The 23,000-nt window shown below is 51.2% G+C and overlaps 3 protein-coding genes across 8 annotated transcripts; 1 reads left to right on the forward strand and 2 right to left on the reverse strand.

The window, feature by feature from the left end:
- The first annotated feature begins 256 nt into the window (after positions 1-256).
- Positions 257-2,238, forward strand: FBXL15 (F-box and leucine rich repeat protein 15). Its single transcript, XM_052660958.1, has 4 exons — positions 257-309; positions 483-636; positions 962-1,467; positions 1,914-2,238. The coding sequence occupies exons 1-4, from the start codon at positions 257-259 to the stop codon at positions 2,101-2,103; spliced, it is 903 nt and encodes a 300-aa protein (XP_052516918.1). The 3' UTR covers positions 2,104-2,238.
- A 116-nt stretch (positions 2,239-2,354) lies between these two features.
- On the reverse strand, positions 2,355-9,805 carry CUEDC2 (CUE domain containing 2). 6 transcript variants are annotated; one of them, XM_052660912.1, is made up of 9 exons: positions 9,690-9,805; positions 4,193-4,276; positions 3,719-3,862; positions 3,566-3,627; positions 3,358-3,479; positions 3,093-3,272; positions 2,895-2,956; positions 2,753-2,813; positions 2,355-2,677 (listed from the first exon to the last, which is right to left on the reverse strand). In XM_052660912.1, the coding sequence occupies exons 2-9, from the start codon at positions 4,264-4,266 to the stop codon at positions 2,531-2,533; spliced, it is 852 nt and encodes a 283-aa protein (XP_052516872.1). In that variant the 5' UTR covers positions 4,267-4,276; positions 9,690-9,805; the 3' UTR covers positions 2,355-2,530. The 6 variants fall into 6 exon arrangements, with proteins under 6 accessions (XP_052516872.1, XP_052516871.1, XP_052516873.1 ...); XM_052660911.1 differs by having other exon boundaries at positions 4,193-4,279; positions 9,690-9,804; XM_052660913.1 differs by having other exon boundaries at positions 9,629-9,745.
- Positions 9,806-19,147: 9,342 nt separating this feature from the next.
- Positions 19,148-19,801, reverse strand: C23H10orf95 (chromosome 23 C10orf95 homolog). The gene has a single exon (XM_052661226.1). It carries the CDS (start codon positions 19,799-19,801, stop codon positions 19,148-19,150), a length of 654 nt encoding a protein of 217 aa, XP_052517186.1.
- Positions 19,802-23,000: the final 3,199 nt, after the last annotated feature.

The following is a 23,000-nucleotide window of genomic DNA, read 5'->3' on the forward strand; positions in this document are numbered from 1 at the left end:
AGTCTCTGCTGCACGATCGCATTCTTCAGCCTCCAGTCTCAAGCCCTATAGCAGAGAAGGCGAGGTCTCAGTTTACACCACCGGTCTGTTCCGCCTTCGGTTTCAGGATCCATCCGGAGGGCTTTCAGATTGGATCCTCAGTGAACCGGCACTCGATTGAATCGGTCTGTCTCTGTAGCTCAAGAGGGCGGGTTTGCTGCGTCCGCTCCAAGGCCACAGCGAGAAGACCTTACTGCGCACGCGCAGTAGGCAGCCGATGGAGCCACCGATGGACCCGTCCGGAGGGGAGCAAGAGCCCGGAGCCGTCAGGTACCGAGCACCGGAGGTGCCGAGAGAGGGAAGAAGGGCCTGGGGGAGTGGAGCTGAATCAGGGCTGGGCCTGGGGGCTGGTTTTAGGAGCCTAGGCTCAGGAGCATAACGGAGGCGGACTCGCAGGTAACAGTGACTCGGGAACGCCGCCGCCAACGCCTTTTTACCCACAGGCTCCTGGATTTGCCCTGGGAAGACGTGCTACTCCCACACGTCCTGAGCCGGGTGCCGCTGCGCCAGCTGCTCTGGCTGCAGCGCGTCAGTCGGGCTTTCCGGGCACTAGTGCAGCTGCACCTCGCCCGGCTGCGCCGCTTCGACGCCGCTCAGGTGAGCCTGGGGCTGGAGCCCCGCCCCCTTCTGGATACTGCCCCCCCCCGCCACTTCTGCCCCGCCTCCAGCCCCCAGCCCCTCTGTCTACCCTTCCGGATCGCCCGTGGGCCGCTAGGAATGCCTAGGAAGCGATCCACCCAGCGAGAAGTACTCTCAAAGGGGGAATACCAGGGATCCACTTGAGGGCGCGTAGGGTCTCTCCTGGGAGGGCAGGTGCCAAGCCCCGAGGGCAACCTGCTGCCAGGAAAGAACTCTTCAGGGGCGAGTAGGCAGAGTCCTCCCCCGGGAACAGCTGAGAGTCGAGGTGCCTCCCCGCCCATAGGTGGGTCCGCAGATTCCGCGGGCCGCATTGGCCTGGCTGCTGCGGGACGCCGAGGGGCTGCAGGAGCTGGCGCTGGCGCCGTGTCACGAATGGCTGTCGGACGAGGATCTGGTGCCGGTGTTGGCGCGGAATCCGCAGCTGCGGAGTGTGGCGCTGGCCGGCTGCGGGCAACTGAGCCGCCGCGCGCTGGGGGCGCTGGCCGAGGGCTGCCCCCGCCTGCAGCGCCTTTCGCTCGCGCACTGTGACTGGGTAGATGGGCTGGCGCTGCGCGGCCTCGCTGACCGCTGTCCGGCCCTGGAGGAGCTGGACCTCACCGCCTGCCGACAGCTCAAGGATGAGGCCATCGTATACCTGGCGCAGAGGCGCGGCGCAGGCCTTCGCAGCCTCTCCCTAGCGGTCAACGCCAATGTGGGGGATACCGCCGTCCAGGAGTTGGCTCGGAACTGCCCGGAACTCCAGCACCTCGACCTAACAGGGTGCCTCCGCGTCGGAAGCGACGGTATCAGGTGCTTGGGCCTGGGGTCGGTGAGATGGGAGAAGAGCGATCGCTTAAGTTCTTTGGGGGTAGGGGCGGGCTCTAGTTGGCAGAACTGGGGTTTCTGGATCTTTCTACTAGCATGGAACTGGATTCTGAACAGGAAGTGCCTCCAGGAATACCTAGGCCAGAGATCCCATAGTTGAAAACCTTTTCTGAACTCCTATTTACACCTTGGGAGATTTCAGAAACAAAGTCAGATTTCTGGCTATTCTTCAACAAGGGGAAAACCTTGCAATCCTGGGGCATGAAGTCTCTGGTTCACTGGAGGCATTGAGTGTATGACCTCAAATTAGGCCCCTTCCCTCCTGTAAGGAGGAAAGTATGCCATAACTGGAGGGAGACTGGGCTCTGCTGGCTCCCCCATCGCGTGTGTAGCGGCTTCACGCCCTTTGCCTCCCCCTGCTCCTCCCCCAGGACTTTGGCAGAGTACTGCCCAGCGCTGCGCTCCCTGCGGGTGCGGCACTGCCACCACGTGGCCGAGCCCAGCCTAAGCCGCCTGCGGAAGCGCGGTGTGGACATCGACGTTGAGCCGCCGCTGCATCAGGCCCTGGTACTGCTGCAGGACGTGGTGGGCTTCGCACCCTTTGTCAACCTGCAGGTCTGACCCGCCTGCCGATGGGCACAGCCGGACTGTGTGGCGGGGGCCTCATCGTGAACTGTAAGGAAACTGAACTGTGGGGGCCTCCGGTGAGAGGCCAGTGCCCTGCCCCACCCTAGAGCTTCAAATAAAGAGCTTTTTACCCCCTCTTGCCTGGCGCCGCTGCTCTGTTGGAGATAGGGGATGTGAAGTTGGGGGAGAAAGACACAGTATTCCAGCACCCCAGCTGTGAAATAACCAGAATGGACTCACACCTTCCTGGGGCTACCTTTACTGTGCTTGTGGCAGCTCCAAGAAGAGGTTAACACTGTAGAGCAAGGGAGTTGGGAAGGAAGGGGGACAGGAGTTAGGGCGGGCCCTGTGTGGTGTGTAGGGCTCCTGCATCCCTCTGGGATCTGAGCCTAGATGGCTCGGGCAGAGTCTGGCAAGTGCCTCAGTGGAAGCGGTACTTTCTGGCCGGCTTGAGGTTGATGTATGTGGCCTTCATCTCCTCAGCCTCAGGGTTCCGCACGTCTTTGAATCGCTCCCCTTTGGTGCTCACTATCTGGTTATCGATGTATCGGATCAGCTTCTTGGGAGCCTGTCAGGCAATCAGGCAGTGAGCAGCGGAAGCCTGGAGACAGATGCGCCCGCTCCACGACCCCGACCATCTCACCTCCTTAGGAGCCATAGGACGGTGAATCTTCTGATCCTCTGCACTATCCACCATCATGTACCTGCCAAAAACTGGCTGGGTGAAGCTCTTGCCACCCTGGGAAGACCCTCAAAGGTCCCAGCCCTGCCCAGCCCAGACTCACTTCTGCAGGATGAAGGACTTCAGCTCATCCTTTTGGGGGCCTCTGAGACGCCTGGGCAGGTCCTGCAGAGAGAAGCCAGGTGTAGGGCCTAGGATACCAGCAGGGGAAGCAAATGGGGCTAGGCTAGGGGCAGGGGCTTAGCACTAAGCTGGAGCATGGCTGAGGTTGCATGGGGTGGGGGAGTCTAGCAGAGGATACCTGGTTGGGGCCATCCCAGGCTGAAGGCCCCTGCTTCCCCTCTACCAGCATCTGCACAGCTTCTTCCAAGTCCCCTCGAGCTTTGGCCAATACCCACTGGGCCTGCTCCACTGAACAGGTGGGAAAAACCTCCAGGAGTACGTCCACCCCTGGCAGCAGCTCTTCCTCAGGGCCGGCTGCCTGTGGCATAAATGTTGACAAGAGGCACTATTTCCTCCTTTCCAGCCCCCCAAGCTCCTTCACTGGTACCCTCCTCTACCAGTACCTCATCTTGGGTGTCCCCAGCAGAAGACATCATCTCTTCTTTGAGCTTTTCGGGCTGCTGCAGGGGCTCTGGGGAGATAGATACCTGACCTTGGACCTCGGAGCTCTGTGGCTGCACATTCTCTTAAAGGGGCAGAAAGAGCAACAGGTTTGCCAGGACTTTGGAGGAGGCCGTTTGAGTCACCCAGGGGCCCGATTCCCAGGCTTACCTTTGTTCCTGGCACCACTCAACTGCCCTGAGAGCTTCTGGATCATGTCCCCTATTGTACCCCTGAAAAGACCAGGAGGGTGGTTAAAGGACAACTCTACCCACCCTCCACCATCAGCCAGCCCCCCTCGTCTTGGCCCCAGCCACGCCCCACCTGGGGATGTGGGCGAAGCCGGGCACATAGGCCTCCATCATCTCAGTGAAGGCTTCCATGTCGAAATTCTCCTCTGATGGGCCTGAGGGGCCCAGGTCCCCAAGAACCCCAAGCACATAGGAAAAGATGACGTCATCCAAGCCGCTGCAGGAAGAGAACAAGACAAGCCCTATTAGCCTGGGACTCCAGCCCCTGGCTTCCTGGGGACCGTGAGGCAGACCTCAAGCCTTAAGCCTGGAGAGTATCCCACCCTCCCCCTTCCTCACAGATTTGGTCTCCCCTCTGTTCAACAAGGGTGACGGGAACAGGATGAGAGGCAAGGCCACACCAGCAGATCATACTCAGCCCTTCCGCATCTCAGGAACAGGGCTGAGTGCTCCCCACCCCAGTCTCTCCACTGGCTAGGGTCCAGAGTCCTGCCCAGCTGCTCCAGCACTGGCCCAAGCATGACCCTTCTAGGAGAGCAGCTCCTACCTGAGATCGGCCTCTGGGAGGTGCGTCTGGACAAAGGCAAGGAGGGCTGCACTGACAATCCGCTCCAGCTCCATGCTCTCTCCTCTGCTGAAGGGATACAAGATGGAGGCTCATCAGGCCCTCTTCTGCCTGCCCCTGCCCACCAGGTCTGGGGGCAGCCAGCTCCTCCCTCCTGCCCTGCTGTAGAAACCATTTGTTGAAGTTGCCCGAAGCTTCCAACTCTCTGGTCCTCCCCCGCTCCCTCAAGCAGAGCCACAGCGCCCCGCCTCCCTATCTCTCCACCTCCTCCAGCCTGAGACAGGACAGGACACTGTCTCAGGAGAAGGTTTCCAGAGTGGAGGTTTCCCTCCTCCCTCCCCCTGACCTCTCCCCATCTCCCCACTCCACTCCCCAGAAGTAGGCCCAGATCTTCTGGGAAGACGCCAAGGTCTTGAGGTCACATGCCTCCTGGCTGAGGAATCCCATCACTGAGAGGGCCACTGGGCCCCCAAGTCCAGCCACAAGGGGCCCATTGTCCAGCCCCCCAAGGAACAGGCCTCAGGATTGAGCACAGCCATCCCCCCACCCAGAATGGGCCACCCACCCTTCACACAAAGGGGCTTTTCTGGCTCTGGGGCCCAGATAGAAGGGGAAGTCTTTCATGAATTCTATCTCCCTGCCTGGTCCTTGCCCTTCCAGCAGCTTGAGGCTACCTACAGAGGCTGTCCATTCTCGTTCCCAAGGCCTACGATGCCTAGAAGATCTGGCCTTTGCCTACCTTCCAACCTCACCACTCCCTCCTCGCTCATTCCACCAGCATCCTTGGGGTCCTTCAAACTCGCCCAGCTTCTTCCTGCCTATCTCTTCCAGATATCCACATGGCTCATCCCCTCACCTCTGCCGGGGCTCTGCTCAAATGCTGCCTCCAGAGAGACTGTCCCTGACTAACCTACCAAAAATAACCATTCCCCACACTCCCCAATCTCTTTCTCTGCTTTATTTTCTACATGGCATATACTAGTTTAATGTTATTTTTATGTTTATTTGCTTTTTGTCTCTCCTCCCCTATAGAACATAAGCTTCAAGAAGAGAGAGTTGGGAGGGACTTTGTCTTATCCTTTGGTATAGCCCTAGCACTTAGAAAAATGCCTGCACTTAGGAGGTGCTTGATAAATACTTACTGACTTGTTTCAATCCTACTTACATGCTTTTGGCTCCATAAAGTCTGTATTTGGTAGCCAAGAACATACAGGTGGCAACAAACTGCTCCAGAACCACAGGTCCAAATGTCAGCTTATCCCAGTTAGAAGACTCAGGAGCACCTACCCCCAATTCACCATATCCTTGCCATCTGTGTATACCCCCTCCAAACAGGCACCCCCTCCTGTTTCACTAGTTGACACAACTTGCTCAGCTGCCAAACCTGAACTTGGGAGTTACCCTGAGTCTCACCCTCTCTCAACCCCACCTGCTGCAATCAACCAGTCACCAGGTCCCGCTCAAGTCTACTGCCTTATTCTCCATTCTAGCCACTTCTCCCCAACTTTGGTCTGGCTTCTGCTCCAACATCTCTACCAAATCTTCTCAGGCTAAGGTCAGGAGTTACTGTTCTCAGGTTTTGGTCTAATTATTTTTGTTGTTTAGTGGCTAAGTTGTGTTCAACTCTTACGCAACCCCATGGACTGTAGCCCTCCGGGATCCTCTGTCCATGGGATTTCCCAGGCAAGAATACTGGAGTGGGTGGCCATCTCCTTCTCCAGGGGATCTTCCAACTCAGGGATTGAACCCATATCTCCTGTGTTACAGGCAGATTCTTTACTGCTGAGCTACTGGGAAGCCCTAATTGGTCTAATTAGGCTGAACCATATGAATTTGCCAATATTATCCATTTTTTATCAAGAAAGAGAGAAAAGCCATTTCTTTCACCTCATATTTGCCCTTTCAGCAGCATCAGTATTGGTCTAGGAGGCATCACGTCCTCCCGTTTCTCTTCCACCTCCTTGGCCATTTCTTCCCAGGCCATCCCTCTCCTCTTTCCCCCTCTAACTGTGGCAGCAAAGCTCAGGCTCAAAGCTGCTTCTCCTCTCTTCAGTCTGCACACTCTGTCTCTGGAAGATCTCATCTGGGCCCAGATCTTCTTGTTCCAACTCCATGTCACCAATTCCCAAATGTCTAGTTCTCTAGTCCAGCCTCCTCCTCTGAGCTACACACTTGTACATCCATCTCTCTGACACCTCCATGGGGATGACTTAACATGTTCCAAACTGACATTCTCCCAAGTCGTCTACTCCTCCAAGGCTGTCCCTGTCCCCAGTGTACACCTGTCCATGTACCCAGCTGTTCCTGCCACAAGTCTGAGACCAGACGCTGAGGATCCCTGACACCATCCTACCCTCTGCCTTCCCACATCCAATCAGTCACCAAGCCCCGACCATTATTTCTCAACATGTCTACTTCTCTCCATCTCTCCTCCCACTCAGCTCCATCTCTTGCCTTAACTGCAAGTTTCCCAATCGTTCTCCTCACCTCCATCTTTCCACCAACAACTTACTCTCCACAAAGATCATGGCTGTACAATCTTTACAAAAAATCATGTTCTTCCTGCATAACATCTATCCATGATTTCCTGTTTCCAGAGTAGTCCAGATTCTTTTCGTGGCCCTCAATTCAGGGCCTTACTCCTGCCTCTGTCTCTCCAGCCGTTATGTACCACTGCCTGCCCCCATCCCCACCCAGATCACTCCTCTCCACCCTGGCTTGCTTTCACCTTGCCAGCACTCCAGCTTTTTCATGGCAAGAGTCTCTGCATGAACTGTTTCCTCTGCCTGGGTAACCTGCTGCATCCACCCCTTCACTTGCTAACTCCTCTCACCTTTCAGGTTTCATTTTACAGTTTCCTTCAAGGGATGCTGTCCCTGACCCTCTAGAACTGGTTTGGTCTCCTCTATCTTACACCCTTACTCCAGACTACACTTTTCCTTACTTAACAACACCTTTTATAGCTATAATTAAAAAAATTACTGGGGCAATGTTTAATGATTCTTCCACTTGCTCCATGAGCACAGGGACTACACACCTGGTTTATTGATCAATGTACACTCAATAAAGTTACTTCCCACTTCACAAATGAAGAGACTGAAGCTCAGTGGGTTTAAGGACTTGCCCAGGGTCACCTGGCTTGACTGTAGTAGTCAAGAGATAAATCCAGGACTTTCTAGTTGAGTGTATATTCAAGGGGCTACTTTGGGAATGGGTGGATGTCAAGACCTCCAATTGGGTTGAGACAGGGCTGCCATCTACAATCACAGTTCCCTGGTTCCCTGACTGTTAACACAGAGTTGCTGTGACAGTACAGGGTCACTTGGGACAGCAGAACTAAGAAGCCCTATCCTACCACGGGAGGCCAGCCTCTTGCTCCAGACCCTAGTATGGGCCCTGGCGAGGAGTGTAACTGCTCAAACCAGGCATACCAGATCCCATCATGCTGCTCCCCCAAGAAGTCAGCCCCCTGTGGAGACCAACATCCACCCCAGGTTATACCAGTCCTGGCTGCTAGCAGCTGTCTGCCAACCTCTGTGAGGACCAAGGTCCATGGATGCTGCATGAAAGCTTCTAGGGAAGAAGCTCTCAGGGATGTGGCTGATGCCTAGCTTCTAGCCAAGGTCCAAGAAGTTATTCATGGCAAACACCTCACTGTGCTCAAATAAAAGTCTTCCTGCCCTGAGCCTTTGCTCTGGCTTATTTCCTAATAGAATGTCCCCATTCCTCCTGTTCTTGGGCTGCCCAAACTTTCCCCAGCCTTCAAAGCTTGCCACTCCTTTCTTTCACCCTTCTCCACCCCTTAGGCTTCATTGGCATTCCTTTCCTACCCAGAACCTTCTCCTAATATTTCTCCTCATAGTCCCTGAGTTGGGGAAGCTGCAGCCCAAATAGCCAGGCTTCTCCAGGGTCAGAACATGATTTCCCCAAGACTTTTCAAATTCTGGATATAGCCCACAGAACCCCATTACATCCTGGGGGCTCCAAATCAGGGTTCACTGGTTAGTTGCACCCATGAAATGTGACTGACATCCTGTTGTGAGTCTTGTTTGAATACCTCTGATGAAGGTAATAATATTTAGCATTTACTGACTGCTTACAGGGCTTCCCAGGTGGCCCTAGTGGCACTAGACAAACAGAGGTGTGTTCGATCCATTGGTCTCGAAGATCCCCTGGAGGAGGGCATGGCAACCCACTCCAGTATTCTTGCCTGGAGAGTCCCCTGGACAGAGAATTCTGGTGGGCTACAGTCCATAGGGTCGTATAGGGTCGCACAGAGTCGGACACAACTGAAATGACTTAGCATTCATGGATGACTGCTTAAGATCTGCCAGGGATTGTTCTGTGCTCTTTACATGTATGAACTTACCTAATCCTCACAATTACCCTAACGTATAGATACTAATATATCACATTATCCCATTTACCCAAAAGGAAATGGACACATTGTAAGGTTAAGTAATTTGCCCAGGGTCACAAAGGAAGTTAATGGCAGTTTTATAGCCAGGCAGTCTGGCTCCAAAACCTTCACTGTTACCCACCATACTACACCACCTTTCATGATGCAAAGGGTCTGTCCCCAAACCTATGTTCTGATCCTCCTCTCCTGCTTGGCTAGCCCTCTTGCCTACCTCAGAATCTTTGCTCACGCCATTCTCCCCACTCAGAATGTCTTTGCCCCTTTGCCCCTCACTTTGCAGGACTCTCTTCCTCTCCGGAGCCAACCCTGACTGCCCCATCCTCACTGGCCAGCTGGCTTGGGAGCATCTCTGGGACCGCACAGCCCTAAACTCTCCAGATGCTCCATAATGCCTCCTCCCCTCCCCAAACAAATTTAAGTGAAACTGGGGAAAGAAGTACTATGTTGTTCCCTTCAGGTGGGGATGTGCCCCAGGTGGAGGGAGACCAGTAGGCCATGTGGGAGGAGTGCTGGGAAGCGGAGTGGAAGAAGCCCCGGGCACTCAAGAGTCTAGAAACGAGGTCTTCACCGCTTATCCCAGATTCTATGAAGCCCGGCTCCTGGGGCCCTGGTACATAACGCAGGTTCCAGAGGACATCACAGTCCCCTGAACCCCAAAGGAGCTCTTAGAAGCACCAAGTGGATCGAGGGGTATACGGGACTCCGGCATCCAAAATCAGGCGGGAGTATAAATGCGGGGTGATGGGAGTACAGGAAGTGGGGGCACAATGATGGCCGACCCCTGAAGCAGCAGCTCCCTAAACGAGCTAGCGGGATACCCTTAAGCATCCAGAATAGTGGGCCCGAGGGCACATGGATGCGCTTGCGGCCCTGGGGGACACATGATGAGGGAGGCCTGAGCAAGCTAAAAAGTGCCTTGATATAGGCCACGGCAAGAATCAGAGAGGGGGGTCCGGCGGGCCCCGGGGGCACTGTGGGGAGACACACGGGACGGGTACCCTTGGTCAATGCTCTCCGCGACTCTTCCAGCCCTGAGTCGGGGCCTGGAGGGGGAATCACCTGCTCCGTCGGGCGCCGCCGGCGACTTGTCCCGCGCGATGCAGCTCGCATGCCCCCAGCCCCACCAACGAGATCAAAGGCGGGGCCCAGAGCGGTTCACTTCCAGAAGCGCTGTGGTGGCCATTTTTAAGAAGGGCAAGTGCCCATAAGTGGGCGGGGCTTCTGCTTCCAGTCTCATTTGTCTCAGGGTTTTGGACGGGCTCTCGCGGCGGCCATTTTTTGAGGGTAGGGAGTAGTTAGGCATGATAACGCCATGGGTGGAGTCTCACCGATTGACTGTATGCCCTCCTAGTTCCTTGCCTGCCCAGACCAAGGACATTTGGCCCCACCCAGTGTATTCCCATCCACTTTATTTCCTAGCCCCCCACATCTCCCTCAAATCCTGTATCTTCCCCTCGACTTCTTGTTTTTCCCGTCTTCCCACAATCCCGTGGCTCACTGGTTGATTCTGGTGGCCCCTACTCCTAGACCTGGTGTTCCCCAAATCCCACTGTCTCTCCTCCTACGTGTCCAGTCCAGATTCAAGCCCTGTCACCCATCAACTCTTAGGTACTGACTTACCCGCCATGCGTGTGTGTGCGTGTGTGTCGGTCTCCTTGTGGCCCCATGGACTGTAGCCCCCAGGCTCCCGTGTCCATGGAATTTTCCAGGCAAAAATAGTGGAGTGGGTTGACATTTCCTCCTCCAGGGGATTTTCCCAACCCAAGGATCGAACCTGCGTCTTCTGTATTGGCAGGAAGATTCATTACCACAAAGCCACCAGATAAGACTGGATCTGCTCTGTATGCATTCTCTTAACAGCGATGTCTCCCCAAGATTAGGGTGGCTACAGGGCCTAAGTTTTGGGACCTGGAACCTGGTTTGGATGGGGGAAGGGGCAGCAGGTGCTCTGAGGACCCACCTGAGCTCAGATGCAGGATGCCTGCAGGCCAGTACCTTAATGCCCACGTTGGCAGGGCTCCTCATTTAGGATAGGATGGCTGAACCCCAGTACCCAGTAAAACCTCAGCTTCCTCTTTCTGTTCCTGCTACCTCAGCTTCCCGGTGCTATCCAGGAGGGAAGTCCAGAGGCTTCCGTTCCCAGAAATCCTTCAGTGGGTCATGATGGAAAGAGTGCCATTCAAGAATGAGCTCTCCCATTCCCAGCCACGAGGCTGAGCCTCTTTTCAGGTCTAGTCCTCCTGTAGGGTGCTGGGGGCCCAGAGATTGTCCCTACGCTGAGGAGTTCATGGTCCAAGGGAGAAAGTCCCATTCTCTTCCCTAAGGACAGAAGCAATGCCAGAATATGGAGAAAAAGAGGATCACCACTCCCTATTCCAGTCCTGTCCCTCACTTCAACCTCCCACCTCCCCACCAGGATTCTCTAGCCTCAAAGAGAGCAAGATGTGGGCTGCTGGGGAAAGGGGGCAGGAAAGGGGAGGAAAGAAGGAGGGAGCGCTTTTGGCGTCGCGTCTCCCATAAAAGCTCTGCTGCTGACAGCCTGGTGCTGCTGGGGTTAATGAAGGGTGGGGTGACAGCCACTTTGAACTCGGGGCCAAGCAGGCCCCTGGGAAGGAGGTGATGGATAGCTGCCAGGCCTCTAAAGACTAAGCCATCGCTCCCCTCCCCCAGCCCCCCATCCATCCTCCCTCTCCCCTCCATTGCACAATACTGATGCCTCTTCTCTTCCTACCACCCCCATTACAGGAATTTCCAGGTTTCCTCAGTAGAGCTGTCCCTGGTTCCAAGCCCAAGACCCTGGTGACCTGTTTCTTGAATGGCAGTGGATGTAGCTACTTATCATGGGAAAGAACTTCTTGAGGTTTCAGGGAAAGACCATTTAGGGGGAGCCCCTCAATTCCCAGCTCAGATTCTGGAGGGTCTCAACTCTGTGCAGTAAGAGTTGGGTTCTGGAATCAGAGAACAGAGGGTGGGCTGGGGAGAGGGCCCACCACAGATACAGGGACACATACAAACCATAATCAGGAGCTCCAGGGAACACTAGTCCCATGTGACATTCACACTGCCTGGGCCTTAACCCCCTGATTTTTCTGTTCCCTCAGGTCTCACTATCTTTCCACGAAATGGGAATAAACTCCACTTATGCTTTGGATGCAGCTTGAAGCCACATGAGTAAGAAGGAGGGAGACTGATACCCCCTCCCTCCCCATTCCGTGAGTGAATTCTGCAGCTGATGCTGGGCCTCCTAAGCCTATGGGGAAAGCTAGAATCTTGTGCTGAAGCCTCCACAGCACATCAGCTTCCCACCATTCAACCTCAGAGTGAGGAACTGGGCTTGAATTAGGCAGAAAGGGCAGATTTCCCAGACATTAAGGGCAGAGAAAGAACCCAGCGGCTGGTTTCAAGGGGTGGGAGGGACTCAGTCAGAGACTGAGGTGAGGAAGGGGATGCTTTGAAAGATGGGGGGGTGGGTGGAGAAGGGGGTCCCCATTCTTGCTTGAGGTCAAAAAGGGCTCTCTGGGCAGGGTGCCCGGCCCTCCCACACCTTCCTCCTTTCTCAGAAGAGCCAGGATGGGGCGGGGGCGGGAGTTGGCTGGGGCGGGGCCTATTTAAGGAGCAGTCTCTGGGAGCATCACTGGAGATCCAGCTCCAGGAGGGAGAGGAGAGGCTTCAAGGGTAAGTGCAGACCTGTTCCTTTCAACTCAAGTTGGGGGTGGTGGTGGAGGGTGGCTCTTGAGCCTGCAGGCTTGCCTTTCCCTCTCCAGAGACAGGCTGCAGCTCTGCCCTGAGTGGAAATAGCACCCTAGTCCTCGGTTTAACTCTCTAGAAAGTCGCAGTGTGTTTCAGGGAAGTCTTTCTCTTCCATTCCCTTATCTACACCAGGCACTTCAGATCTTCATTTCAGGTGTATTTGTGTGTGTGTGTGTAGGGGCGGGGGCAGTGGTTTCAGGGAGCTCGGACTCCTGGGCCTCTGTCTTGTGGATCCACATTTTGTGGGTCTTGTTTGGTTCAGGAGGCCTGTCTCTAGAGAAATATCCTCTCAGTGTACATGCTCTAGCTCTTCCCCCAGTCCCTTGTCTACCCAATTCCACACCTAGGCCCATTGGAGCACATTTGGGCAGGGATGATGGGACCCATTCTGCATGGAATCTCTACCGCAGCCCTGAGCCCCCACCCCTCATATCTAATATCAGTATCCTGTTGGAATTGAGAGAACCTTGGCCTCTTCTAGCAATGGACCTCTATTTTCTGCTCCAAGCTCAGACCCTTCCTGGAATAGGAGGAATCTTGAGATCTCGGGTTTCTCACCTGATCCATCCTGGGGATGAGGAAAGATTCACAGAAGAGAGCGCAGGAGGGCAGCATCAAGGTTAAGAGAACTTTGGCCACCTGGCTCTGAGAACTGAATTCCATAGGCTGTGAGCTCTAGCAAATGCCCTAGGGACTCAGTTCTGGTGCCCGGCTGCACTACACCATCAATACTGAGGTCACAGGGCATCAGCCAGGTGCTGCCACTGGCTCGATCTTTTAACAACTTCAGTTCAAGCCACTCTTCTTGTCAGAGACTTCAATGGCTCCCCAAAACTCCTCACTTTGCCGTTAAAGTCTTTCGAAGTATGGCCTCCACTTAGCTTTGAAGCCTGACCTTCCACTGCTTCCTGGTTATAACCTGCCCTCCAGTGAAACCCTGCTCCTTCCTGCTCCTTCTGCCATGCTTTTATTTGTGCTGACCCCTCCTCAGTTCTTCTCGGGACACCTCCTTTCCATCACTGTTCGATTCCTACCCATCCTTCAAAGTCTTTCTCAGATGCCTCTTACAAGAAGCTTCTCCAGTGCCTCAATGATGCATACGATGTCCTACAAATCCTCCACACTCTGCTTCCAGTGGGGCTTGATTCATGAGCCCCGTGATGACTAGTCTAGTATTCTTCACAGAGTGGCTGTTCAATAAATGTTCCTTGTATTTTGCTGAGCATGTCTCATGTATGAAGAGGCCTATATGTTAAGGCTACAGTCAGATTTCCCAGGTTTATAGGCCTCAGTTTCCTTATCTGTAAATGGGGATAATAATTATATCCACATCAAGGTTTTGTGAAAATTAAATGATAGTTTCTGTACAGGGCTTAGCACAGTGCCTGCACACAGTAAGTGCTCAGTTAAGTGTGTAAGACTATTGTGATAATTACCCTCCTTTCAGTAGAATGTGAGTTACCCAGTTGGGAGGTGGGATAGGGTTTAAAATTGGTCAGTCATGGTTTATTAGCAAAGGGCTCTAAACCAAATGCCAGGGTTGGGTAAGGCTGGGGGGAAGCCAGGAGGAGAAGGCCATCAGGATGAGAGTTTGGTGGCTCAAGCCCCACTGAGATAGGGACAGTAGGTAGATTCCCACCTACTGTGTGACCTTGGGTGAGTCACTCCTCTCTGGCCTTGGTTTCCCAACGGAAGGTAACTTGAGGAGGTTGAGCCAGGTAAACAGTAAAGTCTCTGGCAGCCCTGATGTTTTATGAGTTCTAAGCTTCTAAGGGTTAAGTTCAAAGAAAAGATCAAAGAAAGAAACATCTAGGACTCCCTGCAGGGCTTCCTTACAGCCACAGACAGGGCTGGAGCACTGGGGTTTGGAAGCAATGGCAGGCTGGACTAAGCTGAGTGGCAGCCCTTCCTTCAAAAAGTCTATAATTGGGGACCTCCTCCCTCACTGGGGCTGGGGGATAGGGGTAAATTATGTGCAGCTTCTGGACATTTCCGGGGCATAAGTGAAGGCCTTGGGGGAAGAATGTGTGTGAGCAATGTGGATTCTTAGAGATGAGAAGAGTTGAGAGACTTTAAGAGTGGGCCTGAAAGGGTAGAAGAGGAAGGGGATTCAGAAAAAAATCTTATATGGTGGGAGAGTCATGATTTACTTAACCTGCTGTGTTTCAAAAAAAAAAAAAAAAGAAAAGAAAAAGGATTTGAGGAGGCTTACCAGCATGTAGAAAATTCTCTAAGATTAAAATATAAAATCTGTGACAAATTACATTTTAAATGTGTATCCTTTTTGATCCAGAGACTCAATATCCTTATTATCACTAGTTTTAGTTAGAAATTGTTTCAGACTTACAGAAAAGTTGCAAGAATAGTACAAAGAACTGTGACTTAACCTTATACCAGATTCACCAACTGTTAACCTTTTTCTTTTTTTGCCATATTGCTTTCTTTAATATATAGTCCTCATTCAAATCTTGCTACTTGTCCCAACATTGTCCTTCATAACAATGTTCATTCTGATCTAGCATCCAAAAGAGGATCATGCACTGCATTTAGTTTTCATGTCTGTTTCATCTCCTTTGACTTGAAACCTTTGTTATGACACTGACATTTTTGAAAATTTTTCTCAGTTTAGGTTTTTGTTTCCTGATGATTATGCCTTACCACTGAATTTTTGATGTTGTATTTTTTCAGTTTAACATATCCAAAGCACATGATGTCAGTTTGTCTCCATTAAAGAAAAAATTTAAAGACACTCATTAAAGATGGTAAGAAAAAAAGATGGTAAGGAAAAAAAATGGTAAGAAAGATTTTGTTTAAGAGGGACTACTGCAATGGGGTTATTAACATGTTACCCACCACTTTTCCTATTATACTGTTAGGTTACTATTTTCTTCAGGTTACTATTTTAAATTTTGTAATTAATAAATATCTTATTGGAACATACGTGAAACTATATAAATATCAGGTTTTTCATCAGACTTTCACCCATTATTTTTAGTGTCCAGGAATGAGTCTCACTTGAATCATTCATTACTGTGATGATTGGGGATGGTAATTTTCTAATTTCATTTTTCCTTCTTCTATAAGGAGAGCTTTCCAGTCACATGTATTTATTTAGTTAATATTAGCATGGACTTAGGGATCCTTATTTTATTCAGAAGGTTATAATCTGTTACTGTGATTATTTGTTTTGATGTTTACAGTGTCCTTGATTTGGTCAGTGGAAGTCCCTTCAAGTTGGCGCCTTTGTTCTTTTGATATTTTTGAGGAGTCCTTTAATTTCTGGCACAAGTTGTTCCAGGCTCATCTTGTACCTTTCCTGCCACAGCCTTGAAATCAGCCATTTTCCCAAGGGGAGTGGTTCCTTTTTTGGAGGATGGAATTTAGAATCACAGATCTGGGCACTGGCTGTGCTTATTGCTACTAGGGTGTCATTGTTCAATGATTCAATCTCTAATTTTAAGGTTTCAGATTCCACAATTTAACACTTGTATATGTGAACAAAGATGCATATTCAAGGACATTTATTTTCTCATCACTCTCTCAGCTTATTTCTCAAATGTCTCCTAACTGTTCTCCCTATTTCTACAATGGCCCCTCTATAGTCTCTTTTCCACACATCATCCAGAATAATTTAAAAAAAAATCTCATCACATTTCCCTGTGCTCATAATCTCCTCTAAGGAAAAAAATCCAAAATTTTCTACATGGCTTCAAGATGCCACAGGATCCAGCTTCATCTGTAACTTCATTAACTATTCAGTTCAGTTCAGTCACTCAGTCATGTCTGACTCCTTGTGACCCCATGAACCACAGCATGCCAGGCCTCCCTGTCCATCACCAACTCCCAGAGTCCACCCAAACCCATGTCCACTGAGTTGGTGATGCCATCCATTAACTGTTACATTCCCACTAACTCACCGGACAAGGACACCCCAGCCAAGGGTGTTTGTACTTGCTTTTCTCCCCCAGCTATTTAAATAGCTTGCAAAGGTCTTTATTAGGTCTTCACTGAAGAGTCACCTCTTCTGAGAAGCCTTCCCTAAGTATCCTGCTGAAAATAGCACCCCATCACTTACTGCTCTATGACACTGCATTGTATATTCCCCTTTGCTTATTGTCAGTCTTCATTTCCCTACATTACATCTCTAAAGTAAGCTCTATCAAGAGCAGAGAGTTGTTTATTTTTCTCCTAGAGCCCCAGTGCCTAGAATACTGCCCAGCACATGTGGGCTTTCAAATGCCTGTTAAGTCAATGAAGATGACTTTCATTCCTTGGGACTTTTGCATTCACCATACTTTCTGCCTGGCTTCCCCTCACCCTTCTCTTTGCACAGCTAGCTTTTTCATATTCTTTAGGTCTCAGCTTAAATGTTTTCCATAAGGACAGAAACTGCCATGGCTATCTCATTCACGACTATATCCTCAGGGCCTGCAATAGTTCTTGGCAAATAAAAGGCATTCAAGAAATTTGTTGAATGGACTTTTAATAGCTAAAAACTGAAAAGAATCCAAATGCTATAGACTCTTAAAGAATGAGGTAACACCATGTGCACTGGCATAAAACGATGTCCAAGATGTACTTAATGTAAAATGCAACAAGCAAGACTGCAATTCCTTTTATGTAGGTAATATGAGGTGCACAAAAAAAAACAGTAAAAAATACTAGATTGGACCTCAGTGATCATTTGCGGGTGATGGTCTTCCCAGGTGGCCCTAGTGGTAAAGAACCCTCCTGCCAATGCAGGAGACATAAGAGACACAGGTTAAGTCTCTGGGTCAGGAAGATCCCCTGCAGGAGGATACGGCAACCCATTCCAGTATCCTTGCCTGGAGAATCTCATGGACAGAGGAGCCTGGTGGGCGGCAGTGTATAGGGTCACACACAGCTGGACACAACTGAAGGGACTTAGCATGCCACACAAAATAACAGAACAGATTTTAACTCTCCATTTAATAAATTTCAGTATTGCAAACTACTTTTTAAAAACAAATACTAACCTTTGAGCACTTAGTATATGACAGTTATTGTGGTAAACACTTTGTGTGCAGGATTTCATGATATCTTCTCAATAATCTTATGAGATAGGTCCTGATACCATCATCCCCATTCGCGATGAGGAAATTGGTTCAGGGACATTAAATAGTTCACTCAAGGTCACACAGTAGACCTAACACACTACAACAGCTCCCTGTGTTTCCATAATTTAAAAAAATAAGGAAAGGAAAATAAGATGAAACTAGGGGTAACAGTTCAGGATCCAGGTTTTACACAAAAGATGCTAAGCAAATTTGGCTCCCCAGAAACCAGGGCAAAGAGAAAAATATGATCAATTATGAGATCCTTGGTGCTTCACAGATAAAAAAGCAAAACCACTCATCAGGAGAAACATCGTTACCAAGTGCTGAGGTTTAACAGAACTTCTGCATGAAGCTCATAATTATAGCAGTGTTCAATCAAGTGATCTGCAGTTTCAGTAACATACCTGTATACCCAGGTATCTTCTGGCCAACTACAAATGGAAGTTCACTGAAAGCAATTCCATGAGGAGCCAAACTTATGCAGCCTGGGTCTTAGATCTGGTGGTATGGCTAGATCTGTAGTTAAAATTCGATGTGTGGCTTAATCCTCCAGCAAACTCCTAGAATAGCGCACATTCAACCTATTAAAGACGTTAGCAAGAAGGAGGAGACAAGATACAAATATATGTATGACTGAGTCCCTTCAATGTTCACCTGAAACTATCACAACATTGTTTATCGGCTATCCCACAATATAAAAGTTTAAAAAGAATCGGGAAACAAGATTTCAACCCTGGTAAAGTTTCCAGGTAGGCTGTATTAGTTTTATTCTTCTTTAACAGATGAATAAACTGAGGCTCAGAGAGTCTAGAAAATGTCAGTCAGTTCAGTTCAGTCCATCCAACTCTTTGCAACCCCATGGACTGCAGCATGACATTCCTCCCTGTCCATCACCAACTCCCAGAGTTTACCCAAACTCATGTCAGAGCCAGCCCTAAATCTGTGTCTTAGGGATCCCTTCCTCAGCCATGCTTGCCATCCACACCTCAACAAAATAGCTGATGCCCTCAGAATCTCTCTATGGGTGGTGGGCCTCAGGACCTAGGAGAAAGTCCTCTTGCACTGGAAGGGAGCTGGTTAAGGGAAATGGGGCCCGGCGAGTGAGGAAGTACACGTTTCCCGCTCTAATTCCTGACACCTTGTACCCCCAAAAAGGGAAGTAAGGCTCACATTACATATATGAAGAAACCCCACCTCCACCCCCAAACATAAAAACAATCTTAAAGCCTACACCTGACTTCAGTCATTTACTTTTCTTTACAGGCTGGGAATAAGTGGGCCCTCAGCTTGGGGAATTAGGAGAGATTTCCTGGAGAGAAGAGACGAAAAAGGGCACGTTGGGGCTCATTGCAGGGCAGGGTTCATGGGGAGGAGGTTGGGCAGGAAGGAAACAAAGGGTCCAGACCCTTCCTCCACCACACGCTCAGGCTTTCCAAGTCCAAGGAGAAGGAAGGAGTAACAGGACATCCACTCAGAGATCTCTTTGATCCCTTTGCGCCCTCGCCCCGCCATCCTGCAAAAACCTGAAATCAAGGAAGAGCAGCAAGCCAGCGGTGCTTAAAAAAAAAAAAAAAATAAAGGCAAAAATACAAGTGACGGGTGCACCCAGCCCCAGCGCATAGCTGCGGCGGCAGGAAAACGGCGCGCGTGCTCACCGTCGCCTGCCGCCGGGCCTCGCGCGCCCTCAGCTCAAGCCTTCCTCTTCTTCCGGCGGCCGCGCTCCACCGCTTCCCCCGCGGGACTGTTGTCCCCGCTGTCGCTGCTGGCCGGCGGCCGCAGGGCTCCCCTCTCGACGCGGTACTCGGGCTCTCGCAGGCGCGGCGAGCCCCGCAGCAGGAACTCGCCGCCGCGGTAGGTGACGCGCACGTTGGTGCGCGGGTATGTGCCGTACACGCGGCGCAGCTCCCGGCGCACCGAGTCCGGCAGCTCGAGGCGCGGGCCAAGCGCGCGCTCTACGCGGCCCCATCGCAGCTCGGCCTGCACGGTGCCGCCTTCCGGCCACTGCGCCCCGCTCTCGACCGCCGCCTGCGCCGTGGCCGCGGGCGCCTGCAGCGATGGCCCCAGGTAGCCGGGCGCGGGGAACGGCGGGCGCGGGACCGCGGCGTAGGCCGGTGGGAAGACCCAAAAGGGCGGCGCGAACTCCAGGGGCGCGCCGGTGGCGTGGAAGCAGTGGTATTCCCGCGGAGCAGCCCACTCGCCGCCGCACAGGTCGCGGGGCCGGCTGCAGAAGTTATGGGCCTGGATAGGGGGCAGCAGCAGAGGGGCGGGCTGGTAGGTGTAGGTGAGGTGCTGCAGTAGAGGCCAGACGTCCTCCCCAGGCGCTCGGCAGTAGCATGCGTACATGGTCCGAAGTTCAGGCGGTCGGCGTGGTTCCTGGGGCCTTGTCCTGGTCCAGACCTGGAGTAGGGGAGATGGATGCGCTTTGTTTTCACGTCCACCGCCGATCCTGGTGCCTAGTGAATGCAGGCCCTGGTTCACAGCAGGAGCCCCTGCGATTGTGCCCCTGGCTTTGGGGAACTCTTACTAAGGAGTTTGGCTACCAGGTCACCTCTTTTCCTAGGGCTGGACCCAAAGCCCAGGCTCCCAGCAGGCAGGAAAGACTCAAGGCCGTTTGAAGCCCCAGCCCTGAAATGCTCTTCCAGATAGCTCCCCACTCACTTGTCTCCTTTAGCCTCGGGGAGCTGGCCCCCAGCATTTGGAGGAACCTGAGAGATCCAGGAGCAGAGCTCCTCTCCACCACTTTTCAGTTGATCTGCTGTTCTTCCTGCCCTGACTCGGCCACACCTCCTGGTTTCCAGGCAAAGGGAAACACCTTGACCTTGCCAGAAGCCAGCCAGCCTGTGTTTACACTGGGTGAACCTGCTGGAATCATGTTGGCCCCAACTTAGACACAACCTCCGTGAGGGCATCCTGGTGCCCTTTGCAATTAGGTTAGCTCTCTGTTATCCACATCCCATTTTCCCAGTCAGATGGATTGAGTTATCATGGCATCTGGTCCCATCACTTCATGGGAAATAGATGGGGAAACAGTAGAAACAGTGTCAGACTTTATTTTGGAGGGCTCCAAAATCACTGCAGATGGTGACTGCAGCCATGAAATTAAAAGATGCTTGCTCCTTGGAAGAAAAGTTATGACCAGCCTAGATAGCATATTTAAAAGCAGAGACATTACTTTGCCAACAAAGGTCTGTCTAGTCAAGGCTATGGTTTTTCCAGTGGTCATGTATGGATGTGAGAGTTGGACTGTGAAGAAAGCTGAGCGCCGAAGAATTGATGCTTTTGAACTGTGGTGTTGGAGAAGACTCTTGAGAGTCTCTTGGACTGCAAGAAGATCCAACCAGTCCATTCTGAAGGAGATCAGCCCTGGGATTTCTTTGGAGGGAATGATCCTGAAGCTGAAACTCCAGTACTTTGGCCACCTCATGGGAAGAGTTGACTCATTGGAAAAGACTCTGATGCTGGGAGGGATTGGGGGCAGGAGGAGAAGGGGACGACAGAAGATGAGATGGCTGGATGGCATCACTGACCTGATGGACGTGAGTCTGAGTGAACTCCAGGAGTTGGTGATGGACAGGGAGGCCTGGTGTGCTGCGATTCATGGGGTTGCAAAGAGTCAGACACGACTGAGTGACTGAACTGAACTGAACATTTGAGTTAAGCTCCTCCTCACCAGGCACTGAATCAAGTTGCTTCATGGTTCGGTCGTGTCCAACTCTCTGAGACCCTATGGACTGCAGCACACCAGGCTTCCCTGTCTTTCACCATCCCTGGGAGTTTGCTCAGACTCATGTCCATTGAGTCGGCAATGCCATCCAACCATCTCATCCTTGTTCAAGTTGCTTATGAGCATCTAACTTCAAGTTTACATCAACCCTAGAAATGAGGTATTAATAGTTCTCCCCCCACCCCTTACATAGCAAGAAGCTGCTTGCCTCAGATTTGGTATACAATGAATGTATTCTATGACTGGGGCTTATGTAAATATCCTGCTCAGACTCACACAGCTAGTTATGTTAAGGGCAAAATTCTCAAGACTTGTGCTGTCAGTAATAGCATAATCACCAATCTATGCTGGGTCTGCTTTCCCGCTATCTGACTATTCTCCCCTCTAGAATGTTACATAAGAGCTTATAACTTTTTTTCAAAGAACTTCTAATTCTTATTAGCCACATGAAGACCATGGTGATATCATTCTCATGGAATAGATTAAGGAACCAGAGACTCAGGAAGTTAGGCCACTTTCCCGTCTTCTCACAGTCTGTAACTGGCACTGTGGGATTTGAACTCAGTCCAACTTATGCCAAAGCCCAGAAGCAACTTGGGTAAAGCCAGAAAGGTTGCTTCATTCACATGGGGTGAAGACTATCTGATCTCCAGTCCCCATTGGCTGCAGGTCATGCCCTTCCAGCTCTCTACCCCAGTGGAGTGGGTCATAGTTGCTGGATGGTTAAAATGGATACCCTCTCCTAGTTGCTGGGCTGCCAGGCCATCATACTTTCCTTCCTCCTCTGTTAATCTAAGCAGTATTACCACTAACCCCCACAGTTTCTCTTAGATTTTCAGCATCCGTCAGAGTCCAGCTACCCTCTGGGAAGTTCTCCCACACTCAGCCTGGTGATGTCATGTTTATTCCTGACTGCACCACTCTTTCAAGTCTAATTCAGACCATTGGCCTAGTGACAGCAGCAGCTTGGACTGGTTTAGTTCATCTACCTAACACTCCCTATCCAACAGCTCCAAGAAGGGAGCCTCCCCCTCTGTCCTCTTTAAGAACTGGTCCCAGGGACTTCCTGGTGGTCCAGTGGTTAAGATTCCCCATGCTTCCAATGCAGGGGGCACAGGTTTGATCCCAAGATCTCTCATGCTGTGTGGCCAAAAAAAAAGAACTGGTCCCAGGACATAGTGGTCTTTGCTGGGGGAGGCCTCCCACCCCCATAATGTCCATGGCTTAATCCCTGGGAACTCATTAATATGTTACATTACATGGCAAGGGGGAATTAAGGTTGCAAATGGTATTAAGGTTGTTGGTTAGAAGTCCTTAAAATAGAGAAGTTGTCCTGGATTATCTCGGTTGGTCCAGTGTAATTACAGGAGTCAAATGTGGAAAATGGAGACTCAAGAGTCAGAGTATGTGATAGTAGAGAGAGTCAGTCAGCTATCGCTGGCTTTGAAGATGAAACAGGGTCATGAGCCTCGTGAGCCAAGGAATGCAGGCAGTCCCAAAGCTGGAAAAGACAAGGAAATGGATTCTTCCCTAGACCCTCCAGAAAGAAATGCAATTCTGCCAATACCTTGATTTTAGTTAATGAGACAGAATTCCAGTCTCCAGAACTGTAAGATAATACATTTGTATTGTTTAAAGCCTCTAAGTCTATGGTAATTTGTTAGACCATTAGTGGAAAATTAATATACTTCCCCACTCTATTTATAACTGCCCCTTTCTCCCCCATGGGGATCTGATCACCCTGAGTGGGAGATGAGAATGTGAGACCAAGCTCAAATTGAAGCCTGGGACAATGAGAAGCCTGTGTTTTAATGTTCT

Source organism: Budorcas taxicolor, chromosome 23, assembly GCF_023091745.1.
Source record: "Budorcas taxicolor isolate Tak-1 chromosome 23, Takin1.1, whole genome shotgun sequence".
Classification (NCBI taxonomy): Eukaryota; Metazoa; Chordata; class Mammalia; order Artiodactyla; family Bovidae; genus Budorcas; species Budorcas taxicolor.